General features: G+C 43.7%; 1 protein-coding gene across 2 annotated transcripts in view; it reads right to left on the bottom strand.

Annotated features, from left to right (window-relative positions):
- Nucleotides 1–20,493, bottom strand: part of Ino80 (chromatin-remodeling ATPase INO80) — a 754,916-nt gene that overhangs the window by 58,868 nt on the left and 675,555 nt on the right. For both annotated transcript variants that reach the window (XM_070098261.1, XM_070098262.1), the window contains exon 32: nucleotides 7,243–7,545. In XM_070098261.1, coding sequence (XP_069954362.1) covers nucleotides 7,243–7,545 — 303 coding nt within the window. The remainder of the gene's footprint in view (nucleotides 1–7,242; nucleotides 7,546–20,493) is intronic.

Here is a 20,493-nt window from a genome sequence, read left to right as displayed (position 1 = left end):
CAAGATGGATTGTTTAACTACCTCGTCACCCCCTTCGGCCTATGTAATGCGGCTTCTTCATTCCAGCGTATAATGAACGAGTTGACCCACAACTTAGAAAGAGTAGAAGCCTACCTTGACGACTTAGTGGTGTACAGTGACGAGTGGGAACAGCACTTAACGCGACTCAGAGCATTGTTTGAGAGACTGGCGCACTACAACTTCACTGTCAACTTAGCCAAATGTAGTTTTGGTCAAGCCAAGATTACCTATCTAGGCTTTTGTATCGGCCAAGGTGAGGTTGCTCCTATTGAGGCTAAGGTTCGTGCAATTTCTGAATTTCCAGTGCCACAGGATAGGAAAGGAGTACAGAGATTCCTGGGTATGGCAGGATATTATCGCAGGTTCTGTCCAAACTTTTCTCAGATTGCCGCTCCTCTCACTGAGCTTACTAGTAGCAAAGTTCAGTTCATCTGGACTAGAGATTGTTCAGACTCGTTCAAAAGGTTGAAGCGCTTGCTATCCTCTGCTCCTGTGTTGAAAAGTCCTAATTTCAATCTTCCCTTCTTTTTACATATAGATGTGAGTGGCTATGCAGTGGGTGCTGTGCTGCTCCAACAGTCAACATCCACTGATATTCTCCATCCTATATGTTACTATTCATCTAAGCTTAAACGACACCAGAAAAATTATGCCACTATTGAGAAAGAGGCTCTAGCTCTTGTGGTGTCATTGGAACATTTTGACGTGTATTTGGGCACTTCCCCATTTAAAATTAACGTTTTTTCTGACCACAATCCACTCACCTACATAAACACTATGAAAAGTAAAAATGCTAGGATCATGAGGTGGGCCCTCAGAATCCAACCTTATTCTATTAGTATAAAACACATAAGTGGTCATTGTAATGTAATTGCTGACGCTCTGTCTCGTCCTTAATAATTATCAATTACATTAAATTAACGTAATTTTATGCCCAAATGCCTTTTGTTACTTGCTATGTCAAATTCAATAAAGTAACTTAATCCCTCCAGCCCATATTAACTATATATACTCATGTCTAATTATTATATTTATATATTCACAGTAATGTTGTGTGAGGAGGAGACAAGCTGAGTGTTGAGTGAGTAGTGTGGTGCGGGTGATGTACTGCGTGACGCAACACTGTCCTGTCGCAGACCCCCCCCTCACTACACACCTTAAGCTGTTTCATACTCAGATGTTCATACTGCCTCGCATTCCACAACCACTACTTAAGAGTGGAATGCAGTCTCCTCTACAATGATCGAGCCTCAGTGCCCTCCTTGTCAGCGCTATCCTGTCTCTACACTGATGTACATAACCACGAGTATGAAGAGATACGATACTGTGTACTGCCCTAGTACATCCTAGTGACGGACGCTGTGAAATTGTAGAGGTGCTTGGGACGAGAGTGACTAAATAATTTTTATATTATATAATATTGATATGAGTAACCAAAAATAATGTAAAAGACATTCATGCAACTCCTAGTGCGACCCTCTGTCGTGTTGGGGGGGGTGTTGCAACCCCTGAATGGGTTACAATGATTATTATGTATATATATTGTATATTACCTTTTCATTTAATTTTATATTGCTTATATTTGCGATAATAGCTAAATCGTAAATGTATGACTTTATATTATTATTTGACTGTTATATTGTTATTTAGCTTATGTTGTTAGGATGTATATAAAATGTGCTCAGTTAGTCTTGATTGTCAAACTACTGTAATTATCGCTTGTCGCTCGTTATACTGCCGGCTTCTGAGCTGCAGTTGTCCACGTAGCTATCACGTGATCGAGGGGGGGGTGTCCTCACCTCTCGTGAAGTTTTCAGTCTGCTGTAGACTCGCTTGCTGGTTGGACAGATTGTCTGTCTCATTATTCTTGTTAGTTCTGTAGAACTTTGTTCACAGAACATTGTATAGACTTAGTGATTTTCGACGTTGTACTGAGGTTGTGTGTCACATAGACACTCTGAGTATCTCAGGTCCTTAGCTATAGCTTCTGACCTAATTTTGTACTGGTTCCTGTGTATTGTCACAGTCACAGTTTTACCTATGCTGAACAAAGATTCAGTATTATGGGAGTTTTGTAACTTTTGTGGAGGATCTGCAGATGGTCCCTACTTAGTGTCGTTATATTATTTCCCAGTTCCTGATTCTGTGTCGCAGTCGCTTGATATTGCATTGCTATTGGGCTTAGCATTCTTTGTTGTTCAAGCAGACTGTTCGTGTTGCCAGTCGGTCAAGAAGTTAGTTTATTTGAGGACTTTGTCAGTCACTTGTTTAAGTCTTATTCGAGTCTTGAGATATAGCTAACTACTTAAGAGCACTTACACGCATACACACACTTGTACATATTTGTAATATCTTATTAAATGTTAATGTACCTGACGGTACTTAATAATTATAAATGTGATATGTGCTTTCAGCACAATAATATTGAACTCGAGAGACTGATTTTATTTTGATTGTTGTGATTTAATTTACTTTGATAAAATACCTCTAGACAACTTATTACTTAATAAATTTATTAAATTTTAATTTCTCTAGTTAGTAGCCTACCAGTTGTAATCCTAAAGACCTATTGAATTATACTGAAGTTTAATGGATAATTGGACAAGGATACTGACTACTTGTTACGAAAACCCAGTAACAGGCTGGATGCTAGAAGGGCAGTCCTTTCTAGTATTCACTGGAGATCTCTAAGCTTTTAGAATCGCGTTTTTTGTAACACTGCTGTCTACATCACACTCATGACAGGAGGGTAGTACCTCCCTGATGGCTGCTGTCTACATCACACTCATGACAGGAGGGTAGTACCTCCCTGATGGCTGCTGTCTACATCACACTCATGACAGGAGGGTAGTACCTCCCTGATGGCTGCTGTCTACACCACATTCATGACACGTGGGTAGTACCTCCCTGATGGTTGCTGTCTACACCACACTCATGACACGTGGGTAGTACCTCCCTGATGGCTGCTGTCTACACCACACTCATGGCAGGAGGGTAGTACCTCCCTGATGGCTGCTGTCTACACAACACTCATGACAGGAGGGTAGTACCTCCCTGATGGCTGCTGTCTACACCACACTCATGACAGGAGGGTAGTACCTCCCTGATGGCTGCTGTCTACATCACACTCATGACAGGAGGGTAGTACCTCCCTGATGGCTGCTGTCTACATCACACTCATGACAGGAGGGTAGTACCTCCCTGATGGCTGCTGTCTACACCACATTCATGACACGTGGGTAGTACCTCCCTGATGGTTGCTGTCTACACCACACTCATGACACGTGGGTAGTACCTCCCTGATGGCTGCTGTCTACACCACACTCATGGCAGGAGGGTAGTACCTCCCTGATGGCTGCTGTCTACACCACACTCATGACAGGAGGGTAGTACCTCCCTGATGGCTGCTGTCTACACCACACTCATGACAGGAGGGTAGTACCTCCCTGATGGCTGCTGTCTACACCACACTCATGACAGGAGGGTAGTACCTCCCTGATGGCTGCTGTCTACACCACACTCATGACAGGGGGGTAGTACCTCCCTGATGGCTGCTGTCTACACCACACTCATGACAGGAGGGTAGTACCTCCCTGATGGCTGCTGTCTACATCACACTCATGACAGGAGGGTAGTACCTCCCTGATGGCTGCTGTCTACATCACACTCATGACAGGAGGGTAGTACCTCCCTGATGGCTGCTGTCTACATCACACTCATGACAGAAGGGTAGTACCTCCCTGATGGCTGCTGTCTACATCACACTCATGACAGGAGGGTAGTACCTCCCTGATGGCTGCTGTCTACATCACACTCATGACAGGAGGGTAGTACCTCCCTGATGGCTGCTGTCTACACCACATTCATGACACGTGGGTAGTACCTCCCTGATGGCTGCTGTCTACACTACACTCATGACACGTGGGTAGTACCTCCCTGATGGCTGCTGTCTACACCACACTCATGGCAGGAGGGTAGTACCTCCCTGATGGCTGCTGTCTACACCACATTCATGACACGTGGGTAGTACCTCCCTGATGGCTGCTGTCTACACCACATTCATGACACGTGGGTAGTACCTCCCTGATGGCTGCTGTCTACACCACATTCATGACACGTGGGTAGTACCTCGCTGGTGGCTGCTGTCTAAATCACACTCATAACAGGAGGGTAGTACCTCCCTGATGGCTGCTGTCTACACCACATTCATGACACGTGGGTAGTACCTCGCTGGTGGCTGCTGTCTACGCCACACTCATGACACGTGGGTAGTACCTTGCTGGTGGCTGCTGTCTACGCCACACTCATGACAGGAATGTAGTACCTCCCTGATGGCTGCTGTCTACACCACATTCATGACACGTGGGTAGTACCTCGCTGGTGGCTGCTGTCTACGCCACACTCATGACACGTGGGTAGTACCTTGCTGGTGGCTGCTGTCTACGCCACACTCATGACAGGAGGGTAGTACCTCCCTGATGGCTGCTGTCTACACCACATTCATGACAGGAGGGTAGTACCTCCCTGATGGCTGCTGTCTACGCCACACTCATGATAGGAGGGTAGTACCTCCCTGATGGCTGCTGTCTACACCACATTCATGACAGGAGGGTAGTACCTCCCTGATGGCTGCTGTCTACACCACATTCATGACAGGAGGGTAGTACCTCGCTGATGGCTGCTGTCTACACCACATTCATGACAGGAGGGTAGTACCTCCCTGATGGCTGCTGTCTACACCACATTCATGACAGGAGGGTAGTACCTCCCTGATGGCTGCTGTCTACACCACATTCATGACAGGAGGGTAGTACCTCCCAAATGGCTGCTGTCTACACCACACTCATGACAGGAGGGTAGTACCTCCCTGATGGCTGCTGTCTACACCACATTCATGACAGGAGGGTAGTACCTCCCTGATGGCTGCTGTCTACATCACACTCATGACAGGGGGGTAGTACCTCCCTGATGGCTGCTGTCTACATCACACTCATAACAGGAGGGTAGTACCTCCCTGATGGCTGCTGTCTACACCACACTCATGACGGGGGGGTAGTACCTCCCTGATGGCTGCTGTCTACACCACACTCATGACAGGGGGGTAGTACCTCCCTGGTGGCTGCTGTCTACATCACACTCATGACAGGGGGGTAGTACCTCCCTGGTGGCTGCTGTCTACACCACACTCATGACAGGGGGGTAGTACCTCCCTGATGGCTGCTGTCTACACCACACTCATGACAGGGGGGTAGTACCTCCCTGATGGCTGCTGTCTACACCACACTCATGACAGGGGGGTAGTACCTCCCTGGTGGCTGCTGTCTACATCACACTCATGACAGGGGGGTAGTACCTCCCTGGTGGCTGCTGTCTACACCACACTCATGACAGGGGGGTAGTACCTCCCTGATGGCTGCTGTCTACATCACACTCATGACAGGAGGGTAGTACCTCCCTGATGGCTGCTGTCTACATCACATTCATGACAGGGGGGTAGTACCTCCCTGATGGCTGTCTACATTACATTCATGACAGGGGGGTAGTACCTCCCTGATGGCTGCTGTCTACACCACACTCATGACAGGAGGGTAGTACCTCCCTGATGGCTGCTGTCTACACCACATTCATGACAGGGGGGTAGTACCTCCCTGATGGCTGCTGTCTACATCACACTCATGACAGGAGGGTAGTACCTCCCTGATGGCTGCTGTCTACATCACACTCATGACAGGAGGGTAGTACCTCCCTGATGGCTGCTGTCTACACCACACTTATGACAGGAGGGTAGTACCTCCCTGATGGCTGCTGTCTACACCACACTCATGACAGGAGGGTAGTACCTCCCTGATGGCTGCTGTCTACATCACACTCATGACAGGAGGGTAGTACCTCCCTGGTGGCTGCTGTCTACATCACATTCATGACAGGAGGGTAGTACCTCCCTGATGGCTGCTGTCTACATCACATTCATGACAGGAGGGTAGTACCTCCCTGGTGGCTGCTGTCTACACCACACTCATGACAGGAGGGTAGTACCTCCCTGATGGCTGCTGTCTACATCACACTCATGACAGGGGGGTAGTACCTCCCTGATGGCTGCTGTCTACACCACACTCATGACAGGGGGGTAGTACCTCCCTGGTGGCTGCTGTCTACACCACACTCATGACAGGAGGGTAGTACCTCGCTGAGAAGTGACTGTATTGCATTCCAACATATTTCTAACCTTACCTAAGTACGACAGCATGTGTGAAATGTCTGCCTCGTTTTATCTTATTTGCAGGTAATTACGTAACCGCTAAGCATATCTTAATTGCGTAACCGCTAAGTATATCTTAATTACGTAACCGCTAAGCATATCTTAATTACGTAACCGCTAAGCATATCTTAATTCTTCAAGGAGCTTGTCAAGTGGGGAAGGGTTGACATAGCGTGTATTTAAGGTAGGCAAACTATCCTTGAAGGGTTACGAGAGCTTTCCTATTATCGCAGCCTGGCGCTGGGTCAGGCTTGTCTGGTGCTTGCCTGGTCAACCAGGCTATTGGTACTGGCGGCCTGCTGGCCCACATATCCATCACAGTATGGTTGATCCGGCACTTAGCTCTGGCACTCGTTGAGTTTCGTCTTGAAACTGGTGGATGAATGCTATAGTCGTTTCTTTTTAGATACTCTTAAGGTCTGGTAAATGTACATACTAGGAAGAACAAAAAAAAGCACAATACCGTGACTGGAACAATACACAAATAACTTGCACACTTTGTAAATGGGCTAAATCGGACCGAAACGTCGTCGTAAGCTCCTCTCTCCTATGCGCGGGTTATTTGTGTAATACAAATGCTAGTTTTACACAGCTTGCAACATGGCTACATGTATAAGTTTAAGTTATTTTTTTTAACTAAATATAAACTAACCACAAAAGACGAGGTCTGTCTTGGCACTGACTGGTGCTCTTGTAGCAGCCGGACCATCAACATACATTCCTTCTATAAACTCTTGAATAGATTAAGTACAAATTTCGATACACTGTTTTTTTATTATTTTTCTTTTATTGTTATTTAAGTGAATTTAAATCATTTCTTTCTGCCGTGATTCCTTGTTTAGAAAAAGTATTTAAATTTTTGCGCACTTCAGTTCCACTGTAGTTTGATGCTGTGTTGATGACAAGAGTCATAGTCTATAACTTCTTAAAGCATTATAATACTTTGTGACACTGCCACTTACCCGGAGAGCCGCATGCGGAAGACACCATGGATCCCATTGAGGAAGCTGCGGCTGCGGCCTCACTGGCTCTGGAGAGACGCCCCCGCAGCCCCGAGCCCTTGGGGCGACCCCTCTTTCTCTGTCCTCTCACGGGGGCCACTGACGACATGCTGGTGGAGGTGCTAATGGAGGAGGCCGGGGAGGTGGGGGAGGTGGTGCTGCTGGGGGAAGTGATGGTGGTAGCGGTGGTAGTTGTGGTGGCAGACGAGGTGTAGGTGTTGTTGGCACTGCTGCCTACGGCAAAAAGTCCAGGACCAACCGCCACTGCGGAGAAACATCATTGTCAGTTTTAGCTGAACAAATCCTAACTTGCATAATTTACAGCTTTATCAATGCCCCTCATGATAATAACAGAAACAGGGAAATAAAGCTGATAAAAGTAAGAGAAGAGTACAAAAAATTCAGCATTTGGTAAAAATTTTGATATCGTCCCATCACTAAGTACACCACCAAGTACAAGGTCTACTAAGGATACTGACACTCTGGACGAGAGGATACAAGTACTTAGGTCAGTGGTTCCCAAACTGGGGGTAAATTACCCCCTGGGGGTAATTTAACCATTTTTGGGGGGTAATGGAGAGGTGACAGAAAAAAAGTTATGAATTCTGAAAATCAAGAAAACAATGCGGTACCCGGTATGAGGATTATTGTTAACTTTGTCTTAGTATATAAAGTTGTAAAGTAAACCTATTATAAGTAAGTAATAAAGTTAAACCAAATAACAATAAACATCAAAAATTAATATACAGTATTAGAAAAGAAGAAATATATAGCTAAGTGTGTGGAAACCCAAAAGTATTTTGACAAGTATGCTTCAGGACAAAAGTCACTCAGTAGCCCAGATCGACCTGTCCAGTACGCGTCACTCACTTCCTGAGGCTGCCTCTATTTCACACTGTCAGTTTATCTGTGAGCATCAGCCGAGGTAGACATAAGCTGGTATGTATGTGTACTGCCCTGTGCAGTATATAGTTAGTATTTACCCACTGTTACTGTGAATTTGTAGCTATTATTAATTTTATATATAATGTATGTGTGGTTCTTACGTTTTCAATGGTTTTGCTAGGATTAGCAGAGTATGCGAGGCTGTATACGTTCACTGTAGTCTCGCGCTACACGGTGCTCTTGTGCTGACAAGCATAATACTTGCAGCCTGACAATTTTGAATGTATGCGTGTGTGCTTGCATCAGTGAACTTGTGTTAGCTGCCATGCGAGAAATTATGTACCTTGCGTTTTGCAGTGTATGCATGGATATTCTTCTTTTTCTGCAGATTGAACAAGAAAATGTCCAAAAAGCGCACCTACACTGACGCCTTTCTTCGCCATGGCTTTGTGAATTTAACTTCTGGTGGAGAGGATCGGCCACAATGTGTGGCATGTCACAAAGTGTTGACAAATGAAAGCCTCAAGCCATCAAAACTCTCAGCTCACCTCCAGAAGTGCCATCCAAATCTTCAAAATAAGGATCAGGCTTATTTTCAGCGCCAGGCTGTAACACTGAAGAATATCCAGTTCGGCTCATCTGGAATTCAAGCCCAAAAGCTTCAAGCTGCGGTCGAAGCATCCTACTGTGTTGCATATAAAATTGCCGAACAACAGAAATACCACACCATTGCAGAGAATCTGATTATGCCTTGTGCATACGAGATGGTAAGCAAGTGACCAAGAAACAGCCACTCTTCAGTGGATCATTCATCCCTTCTCTGTACCTGATGATGCCATTCATGATGATGATTTCCCTGCAAAGGAGGAGTGGATCACAATGCGAGCCAATGAAGCCTTGAAAATCGAATTCCAAAACCAAAATGCAGATTCCTTTTGGATTTCACGACTACCTGACTCGCCAACTCTGTCCAAGAGAGCCTTGAAGTTGTTGGTATCATTCTCAACAACGTATCTGTGCGAGAAGGGCTTCTCAACTGTGCTGGGTATGAAAACAAAAAAGAGGACTCGCTTGAATGTTGCAAACGATGCCAGGCTGGCACTTTCAACCACGAAGCCAAGAATTCCTAAACTAGCTTCAAGTATGCAACTCCATCCATCCCACTGATGTTCTTGACATCTTTGGTAATAGTCATTAGAGATGCACAATGTTCAAATACAATAAATAAAAGAAAATATCTCAAGTGTTTTAATTTAGCCATATATATCAATAATAACAACATTTTGTGAAAGGGGTAACATGCTTTATGTGGCATGTTAAATTGGGTAACAAGCTGAAAAAGTTTGGGAACCACTGACTTAGGTCATCTTCAGAGGAGAAACCTCGGTCCTGGGACCTTAGCCAAGGTTCCAGGACAGGAACGTATCCATTAAGATGTCCTAAGCACACATGAAAAATATAACACACTATATAGGTTAAATTAAGGTATTTTATTAGAGACGATGGCAAGTTGCCGTCAGGTAAAGTGAAAAGTACAACTGAGAAGAAGTCCTTTGTTTGTATAGCGTTTCACCCAACAAACAAATATTGAGCCAAACGTTTCACAAATTAAAGACCTCTCTGCAGTGATGTGTTTTGTACGGTAAATCTTCACAACATATCAACACTGTATGACTATAATATCAACACTGTATGACTATAATATCAACACTGTATGACTATAATATCAACACTGTATGACTATAATCAACGCTATGAATATAATATCAACACTGTATGACTATAATATCAACACTGTATGACTATAATATTAACATTGTATGACTATAATATTAACATTGTATGACTATAATATCAACACTGTATGACTATAATATTAACATTGTATGACTATAATATCAACACTGTATGACTATAATATCAACACTGTATGACTATAATATTAACATTGTATGACTACAATATTAACATTGTATGACTATCAACACTGTATGACTATAATATCAACACTGTATGACTATAATATTAACATTGTATGACTATAATATTAACATTGTATGACTATAATATCAACACTGTATGACTATAATATTAACATTGTATGACTATAATATCAACACTGTATGACTATAATATTAACATTGTATGACTATAATATTAACATTGTATGACTATAATATCAACACTGTATGACTATAATATCAACACTGTATGACTATAATATTAACATTGTATGACTACAATATTAACATTGTATGACTATCAACACTGTATGACTATAATATCAACACTGTATGACTATAATCAACACTATGACTATAATATCAACACTATGACTATAATAGTGGAATGATGAGGGGAAGAATACAGGGGGGTAAAAAAAAATAGTGGAGTGCAGCAGGGAAGAGGAATAAGGTGAATTAACTGAGAAAAGGGATATTAGGTACTCTTGGCACAACTAATACTTGTTTACTTTCATTACAACATTGCTACAAATTCAAAATGTATCAGATGCATTTCATACACTAAATAAAGGAATGCATTAAATATGGTCATTTATAATAAGTAAAAGAAAGTCTATTTCAAGGTTCACATGCTAAAATATTCAACAAAAAATTCACCAAAGTCCTGACAGGCATCCCAATGACTAAAAACTACGGAGAATCCAAGAAGTCAGAGATGCACCATAAACTGCTGGGAGGAAAGAGAGTAAGACGAGAGGTGACCGTGGGTGGAGTGTAAGTACCCAATCCTGTAGAATACAGAAAATTGTCTTACTGATTATTCCTGTGGACGGTCAGACACCTTTAGCTTATCCAACATTCTACAGTTTGTCTGTAGGGACCACCAGACTTGAGTTTACCTGGAGATGGTTTTGAGAATCATCCAGGCAATCTGGTGGATGACATAATCAACCAGGCTGTGGATGCCAGCTGCACTTAGTCCAACACATGCACCACAAGCAAGCTGATCAGGAATCGATTTGAGGAACCTATTAAGTTCCCCCTTGAAGACAGCTAAAGATCTGTTGGTGTTCCCCCTTACATATTAATATATTAAGAGAGTGTTCAAAATTCTTAGTCTATGTATGCTTAGTGAGTTCTCAGTGTACTCACTGTACTCCTGCTTTTCGTTGGGGGGTGATTTTGTACCGTCTGCCAAGCCTCTTGTTTTCCTAGACAGCGATTTGTGTGTGTAAATTTGTGACCAATTCCTCTAGAGTTTTCCAGTGTAAACTATAATGTATCTTTTGCCTACGTTCCAGTGAATGCAGATAAAGGGATTTTAAGCATTTCCAACAATTTAGGAGTTTGACTGGATTTACACAAGTAGTGAAGGTTCTACCCACATTTTCCCGATCTACAATTTCGGCAGCCTAAAAGAGCGTTGTTAGAGTACTTCAGCATTCCATCCTAGAGAAAACAAGTGACTTGAGTATTATATCACTGGCTTGACATCTCTTGGGTTATAGAATACAGCTTCTAGTACCTGGGTATCTTAAGTCATGACTATGTAGCTTTTGGTTTCATCCGTCAGTGTCCCATCCAGATCCATCAAAATCCACATAACGTAGCTCGTTTACTTAAGACAGAGGGAGACTGACACCGATCAGTTCCTCTGTCATGGGAACATAGGGTTAAAATGTGGAGAACTGGCACCCACATAGCCCAAAATCAATACAAAAATACTTCTAATTTAGATACTCATAGTTATCGCGTCAATGACGCTACCTCGGAGTTTGTTCCACTCCAGTGAGTGGAACCAGCGAGTGTCCCCTCCCACCTCCACTAAACTCCACATATTGGTGACCAAGATATAATGATGATGATGATGATGATGATACCGCTATGTGTTTTCTCGTTACCTTCTCTCTCTACTATAACTGATGACACAGTGGACCTTCCATTGTAATTCTAAGGAATGACACTATCAGCTGCTACCAGAAGCAGTATTTCGTTACTTGCAGTATAAATACGTAAATTTAGGTTAACCCAACCTAAACGTAGAATAAATAATACTTTTGTAGATGTCTCGATTAAATAGAAACCGATGAACTATATGTACGAAAAAGTCCGTTCCATTTTGAAAAACGGTTGTATGATACCTCTGATATTACTTTCAATTATTAAATTGTATTTCATCTATATTCATGCACCATACAGTATGTTGATCTTTCTATTTCTTATTGTTCCTTCTCCTGAGATGATCTTAAGTTATCTGGGTGTTGACATTAACTTTCCCAGTGTCCGGTCTCACACCAGACCCAGGGTTGATAAGGAAATATTACAGGATTAAGAACTATTAAGAAGCACACAGGAAAGCAAAGGGTTGTGTATTGTAAGTGTAAGCGAAAGTTTGTATAAGTTACCTGTCCTCTTACGTGTTCTTGAGACATTAAGAAAACATCACCACTACTAAAATGAAAAAACAAAATTAACATGTTCATATTCCGCACTCATCTGAGAGGACGGTAGGTACCTTCCTGGGTGGCTGCTGTCTACACACCTATTTACTACCTTACAGGTCAGACAGGTAATGCGAGTGTAACATATTTTACGGGGTTCCTACATATGAGGAAGAATGAGCCCTTGGAGGAGGAATTTAGGTCTGTGGTATGGGACGAATGGGGGTAAGAGTGGGAGTGTGGAGGGAAGAGTGGGAGCGTGGAGGGAAGAGTGGGTGTGGAGGCTGGTGTGGGTGTGTGGAGGGAGGTGTGGGTGTGGACGGTGGTGTGGGTGTGTGGAGGGAGATGTGTTGGTGTGGAGAGGGTGTGGAGGGGTATGTGGGTGAGGTAGAGTGCCCCTCCCATATTTCGTGTTTACTAAACAAAAGCAGAGCCATGGTGGGGTGAGGTCTGCCATTGTAAGGCAGCAGCCGACGCTAACTCTGCTCTCCCTGCTCTAATACACTCACGCTACATGTTACACAGGTGTAGTCACCACTGTCTCTGTACAACAGGTGTGGTGATTATTGTATTACACAGGTATGGTGAACACAGTAATTTCAGAACCTATATTTAGACAGGTATTAAAAGAGCGTTCCAGTGCCACGGGAATTAACGTACTTGTGACCGGTGTCCACAGTTCTACTGTAGCTGTTGCTTTAATTTTTAAAAATTCCTTTTATATACAAAAAATATAGCGCCAAGGATTGACCAATCAATGCCGTTCTGGTGAATCTGTATATGGAATCCCTAGAGGACGAAATGTTCTCAATCATACCCAAAACGACCATGTGGCTTCGCTGTGTGGACGATATTCAGCTCACTGACCCAGAGAACACTCAACCAAGACAAAAACAAGAACACTGAACCAAGACAACCACAAGAACACTGAACCTAGACAACCACAAGAACACTGAACCTAGACAACCACAAGAACACTGAACCTAGACAACCACAAGAACACTGAACCTAGACAACCACAAGAACACTGAACCTAGACAACCATAAGAACACTGAACCTAGACAACCACAAGAACACTGCACCTAGACAACCACAAGAACACTGAACCTAGACAACCACAAGAACACTGCACCTAGACAACCACAAGAACACTGAACCTAGACAACCATAAGAACACTGCACCTAGACAACCACAAGAACACTGAACCTAGACAACCACAAGAACACTGAACCTAGACAATCACAAGAACACTGAACCTAGACAACCATAAGAACACTGAACCTAGACAACCACAAGAACACTGCACCTAGACAACCACAAGAACACTGAACCTAGACAACCACAAGAACACTGCACCTAGACAACCACGAGAACACTGAACCTAGACAACCACAAGAACACTGAACCTAGACAACCATAAGAACACTGAACCTAGACAACCACAAGAACACTGAACCTAGACAACCACAAGAACACTGAACCAAGACAACCACAAGAACACTGAACCTAGACAACCACAAGAACACTGAACCTAGACAACCACAAGAACACTGCACCTAGACAACCACAAGAACACTGCACCTAGACAACCACAAGAACACTGAACCTAGACAACCACAAGAACACTGAACCTAGACAACCATAAGAACACTGAACCTAGACAACCATAAGAACACTGAACCTAGACAACCATAAGAACACTGAACCTAGACAACCATAAGAACACTCTCAACAGTATGGAACCATTCATCCAGTTCACCCCAGACGAGGAAGCAAATGATAGCCTTACTTTCCTAACGTACTTCTCATTAACGAAGACAGTAGCCTCATATTCAGAGCATACCGAAAATTTACCAAGAAGAATGACGTGATATACTGCTATTCGCTCACCGACGAAAGGGCCAAACGAGGAGCACTCGCTGGCACGATCTGCTGTCCTAAATATCTGGTGGAAGATTGCAACGTTCTTAAAGACATCTATCAGACGTTAAAATTTCCTGCATGCGTCATTCGGGACGGCAGTGTCATTGTTCGTACAGCCCACACTGCAAGATATACTACACTCATCTTCGCCAAGAGCAACATAGATGTTGCCATTATTATATCTATCGCCATCAAAGATTTGACCAGGCAAAAAGTCAACGGAGGGATCAAGACAACGCGGGTGTGACCAGAAATACGTGGGAGAGACCTCCTGTAGCTTCCAGATCAAGTTGAGGGAACACCAGCGTGCCGGCACTACTCAACACAACGCCAACACACCAGCAGGACTCCACACACAACACCAGCGTGAAAAAAAAAAGTGACCAGATTGCACACCAGATGTCTAGCTGGTCATAAATGAACACAACACCATGCAGATGACTGAAAGTTCCCCTATTCCCAACACAAAATACTATGCTATAGAATCAATGATCTTTCAGTTCAGTCGAAGCTGTAGCACAACTCAGCTTATATAAACAGGTTATTGGAAGGACTGGTAGGCTTCATACAGTGCTCCAACCTCGCAATTCACCTCACTAACCTGTATTAATCTGCTTGTTGTATATTCCAGTGTAGTGATCAAAGAACTTTGTCCATTGGCGAAATGTTTCGGTTAAAATTGTCTCTGCAATAGTGCAACTGTGTTATTTTACCACTTGTCAATTTGCACCATTGATCACTATTCATGCAGCCCCGTACAGGAGATAGGCTTTAAACCTAAGAGACCAATCAACGCAGTGGATTTATAAGTCCATACTGGATTTTAAAAAAGTCCATAGGAAAGGCAGATGACGTCAGCCAAGCCACAAACTGCAAGGCGAGTCCAAAAACCGGAGCTCAACACTCGCAAACTCGGTTAGATAAATACATATCACAGAGAACATCGTCTCCCCTAAAGACACACACACGTGCGCGCGCGCGCTACAAGCTACCCAAGTGTCGGGAGGTAATTCCAACTGCTCATCTCTGCTCTAAAGAACAGGAGGGAGGGAGGGAGGCAGAGTACAGAATAGAAAGAACAAAGTGGAGGGTAAAGAGCAGAGAGAGATATTTCACCAGAAATTCCCACAAATTAAATTTGACTTACTACAACATTATAAATCCCATGGCAGGGATTTAAATTACCATCTGCTGCTTTAAATGAATAAACAAAGAGGTTAACTTAGCAATCAGTGAGATAAGTTAACAGTATATGAATTACTGAACAATTACACTAGATGAGGCGTAGGGGGGGGGGGATGTTAACTGAATGAGGGGGATGTGGGGGGAATCCGACAATATTGTGTTTGCTGTAATTTCATTCTCTTCTGTCTGTCTCTCGCTAACACTAACCTCCTTTCCCACACTCCACACCCCTCTATAACTTCCCCACCCCATCATACCATCCATACCTTGCCAGTCCGCACATCTCCCACACCTGCCCCCTCACCACCTATATTCTTGGCTCCCCACGACCCCCCTCCCTCTCCCCCAGCAGTGGGCTTTTAGCCTGATTGCATGTGGTGGGTCATGCAGGGAGGCTTCGTCAAAGGATTACCTCAAATAACAGGCAGGACGAGGGGTCGCACGGTGAGGGGGAGATACACTGGGTGAGGGGAGGTACACTGGGTGAGGGGAGATACACTGGGTGAGGGGGAGATACACTGGGTGAGGGGAAATACACTGGGTGAGGGGAGATACACTGGGTGAGGGGAGATACACTGGGTGAGGGGAGATACACTGGGTGAGGGGGAGATACACTGGGTGAGGGGGAGATACACTGGGTGAGGGGAGATATACGAGGTGAAGGAGAAGGGAGACACACTGGGTAAAGGTGAAGGGACACAATGAGTGAAAGTAGGTGAGAGGAGATGCATTAAATGAGCAGATATACACTAGGTGAAGGAAGGCACTGCGTGAAGGTGAGGGAAAACACTGGGTAAAGGTGGGTGAGGGGAGAGACACTGGGTGAAGGAGGGTGAAGGGAGACACTTGCATGAGACAGGTGAGCAGACAACAGTACGTTCTGGCCGCCAGACAGGTCAGCAGACACCATGTTGTCATCACACTTCAACTAGTGCACTATCACATGCCTCAAGTTCCCTCATCAATCTCGTGCACTACAGTATAACTTGTCTTGTTCAACTTGACCTATATAAAATCCTAGTAATTTATATCAGCGTCAACTGCTTCCAATATGTGGACAAACTGACAAGAGAGCAGCAGCAGCAGTTTATGTTTTGATCTAACTAAGAGTGTTTCCAGAGACTGTCATAGTGGTGTTATTACGATTTCGTGGATCATGATGAAGCCGCATGTGCGACACACAGGTATCATGTGTCCTCATCAACTTGTCGGTATTGTATACCATTTTAATACGATACATCAAACATGTTTGAAACACGAGCAAATTATTTAAGCGAGACTATCTATAATAAAGTTAAAATATTATCTCTCCTTAAAGTGTGTTTCTCAAAAAAATGTATTTTTTTACATATTCCTTCAATAATAATCACAACAACTGATATTAGTTTGAGGCTAGTGATCTATTACCTAGTACACACACTGTACCTCAACGATTTATTTAACAGCTTTGATGATATTAAATTCCTCCCCATCCTCCTCACACTCTGAGGCTTATAAAAAATATTACGACCCATGGATTTATTTGGCTTTAATTTATAGGTTTATCTACGAACTTCCCATCAGTGTCTATAATTATACTACACAATCACTATCACATCCCCCCTTCTGTATAGCCCTTGTGGCTTAGCGCTTCTTTTTGATTATAATAATAATAACTATCACATCCCTCACAACACCACGACCACCACTCTCACACCATCACCACTCCTCACACCACTATCACTCCTCTCACATCAATACCAACACCACCCGCCACTCCCTCTTACCACCACCACTACCATCGGCACTCCTCTCATCAATACCACCATTACCGCTACTCCCTCACACCACCATCACCACTCCTCTCACACCACCACCACTACTCCCTCACACCATCACAAGCTCCATCATTCCTCCCTCACAGAATCTCCATCAATCTGGTAAACAGAGTTTTCGTGCTCCTCATTTAAACATCGATACAGGCAATAAAACAGCAGTTACAAGCCCTGCCATCACCCTCACCTGCCCTGCCCCACCACCTGCATCTGTTGCACCACGCCCACACTCCTCCACTCACCCCACCAACATCACGCCCTACCCACATCCACATCTCGCCCATACCCAAACTTTGGACACAAACACGCTTTCCCACCCATACATAGTCTCGCCCATTAAACCCCACCACATACACACACACACTATTCATACTGCGCGACACCACCACGCCCTGTTTGCCCCACCTCGTCCACACCCTCTGAGAGAGAGAGAGAGAGAGAGAGAGAGAGAGAGAGAGAGAGAGAGAGAGAGAGAGAGAAATGAATGGGTATAACCTGGATGTAGATAACTATGGTTATCACAAAATGACGTGTACCATGATTGGCCCACAGTGAGTGATGTGTATGTCCCCCTCCACACACACACACACACACACACACACACACACACACACACACGTCTGCTCCTCACTACTAAACGGTCATTTCATACAGGAAGCACTTTATTGATTTCCATTTTTCTACTAATGTTGTCCTTCCTCTACAATAACAGGAGTGGTTGTGTGGCTGAGTCTTTTGACTCAACCTCCACCAAACACACACACACACACATACCCCAACCATCACCACCACACTTACACCTCAACCACCACTACCAAACAGACATTCACACTTCAAACACTATCACTACATATCCAGTGTGAATGTAAAAGTACAATGTAGATTATTAATGGAACCAAGACTCTCATGCACCTAGAGATCTTTAAGCACATTGACTAAAATATCATCTACGTACCGTCAGAGATAAGAAACACGAACGTACCATTGAATAATTCTAACTTCCTACGCTGTGATTAATGTGGATGTAGACTGCAAGGATTTTGTAGACTTATCAAGCTTTAGTTTTGAAGGTAATACAAACAAACAACTGTTGGGTTTAGCCACGAGTGCGCTCCTTAGCACGGACCTGGCTAACATGTAATAAAGAGGACCTAGAATTAAGCAGCATCTTCACTACGCTCTCTGGGTCAATCAAATGGTTGCGCTTCGTCCACGATATTTTAAGCATTGTGCCCAAAAATATCGACGTTTATGATACTCTAGTTTCCATCAATGCTCTAGGATATATATATTAACACTGGAGGAAGGAACGGTAAACCAACTACCTTTTCTACGTATCTACACACAGCTGAAAACAGATTAGTTTAAAGGTGTGCCGAAAACTGAACACAAAAAATATATATTAAACTTCTGCTTACAGCACGACATCGACACGAAAAAAAAGGCGTAGTCATAGCCTTCTTTCTTGCGACCTTCTTAATCTTCAGTCCACAGTTCTTAGAGGAGTCCTGGTATATACACGTTCATTCAGCATATTGCAATCCTTCTTGCACTTTATGCGTGAGTGCAGGAAGCCTGAACCCCATATACTCAACAGAATGAACACCAACACAACAGTAAAGAAGGCTACCAGAAACATTGTTTTGCAGGTCAACAACGTGACATCTAATGTAGCTAGACTATTTAAGAAGAAACCCGTCAAAACCAACTCTTTATCGTCAATCAAAACCTTGAAGACACAGCGAACTATGTAGAGAACGCGATAAAAAAAAATACGTGGGCACAGATATTCCTATAGCCGGGATGACCGCAACAAAGCTTGTGGACACCTAAAGAATTGGAATAGGCCTTATTAATTTCCAGTAAAAAAGACCAACAAAGGTAAAAATTGTGGAAGCTGCCTTAATTGCCACCATAGAAAAAACGCCATAAAAACCTGGCAGCTTTAGTGTTTCCAAACTTTTAACTAAGAGATTATTACCCATATTAGGATGGCCCACCACATTACACATTACACCCTGCCTCGCCCCACCCTCACTACTGGTTACCGTCCCCTCCCTCCCTCCCTCCCCCCCTCTCTCCCTCTCTCTCCGATACATAACACTACATTTTAGCTTACTCTCTATTAAGACTGAAAAAATCACTCCTAGCGAAGCATTTCCTTTAATAAATGTCCTAAACTGTACCTAAGTGTCTTTATCAACATTTTATTACAGCCGACAGGTAACAGCACTCCTCCACAAAACTGCAGTCATTTACTCGAAACACCAGAAACATAACACTGAAAACACACACATACACACACATGATGTGTGTGTGTGTGTTTTCTTCGCTCTATTTTCCTCTCACACACCTTGCGTGTGTGAGAAGAAAATAGAGCGAAGACTTACTGTACAACTCGAAGATAATAAGAATATACAGGGTGTTTTACTAGTAGGAGGCCCCGGGTTGGTACTCCCGTAGTTGCAACCGTCTTGTTTGTATATTATGTCTGTAGTAAACGATATCTTGGGGCCGCCTACGAGCAAGAGACCCAAAGTCATCGTTTACTACAGTTGCAACTACGGCAGTACCAACCCGGGGCCTCCTACGAGCGAAACGCCCTGTATGATATTAAAGGAAATTATTACATGATGAATCAGGAAAATGATAATCAACATAATGATCAACTGAGTAATTTGTGTATCAAAGCTTCCAACTGTCACGCTATCTTCCTCCCCTCTGGTCACTGGAGGTCCACTGGTCAATGGTGGTCTACCAGTCACTGGTGGTGCACTGATAACTAGAGTGGTCCTCTGATAACTAGAGTGGTCCTCTGATAACTAGAGTGGTCCTCTGATCACTAGAGTGGTCCTTTGATCACTAGTGTGGCCCTCTGATCACTAGTGTGATCCTATGATCACTAGTGTGGTCCTCTGATCACTAGTGGTCTTGTGGTCACTGGAGGTCTACTGGTCCACTTCCATCAATCTCTCCTGCACTTTTATCAATTCCTCCC

This window comes from Cherax quadricarinatus, chromosome 61, assembly GCF_038502225.1.
Source record: "Cherax quadricarinatus isolate ZL_2023a chromosome 61, ASM3850222v1, whole genome shotgun sequence".
NCBI classification, from domain to species: Eukaryota; Metazoa; Arthropoda; class Malacostraca; order Decapoda; family Parastacidae; genus Cherax; species Cherax quadricarinatus.
Note: the sequence above shows the minus strand (reverse complement) of the source record. Positions and strands in the feature narration are given on the sequence as shown.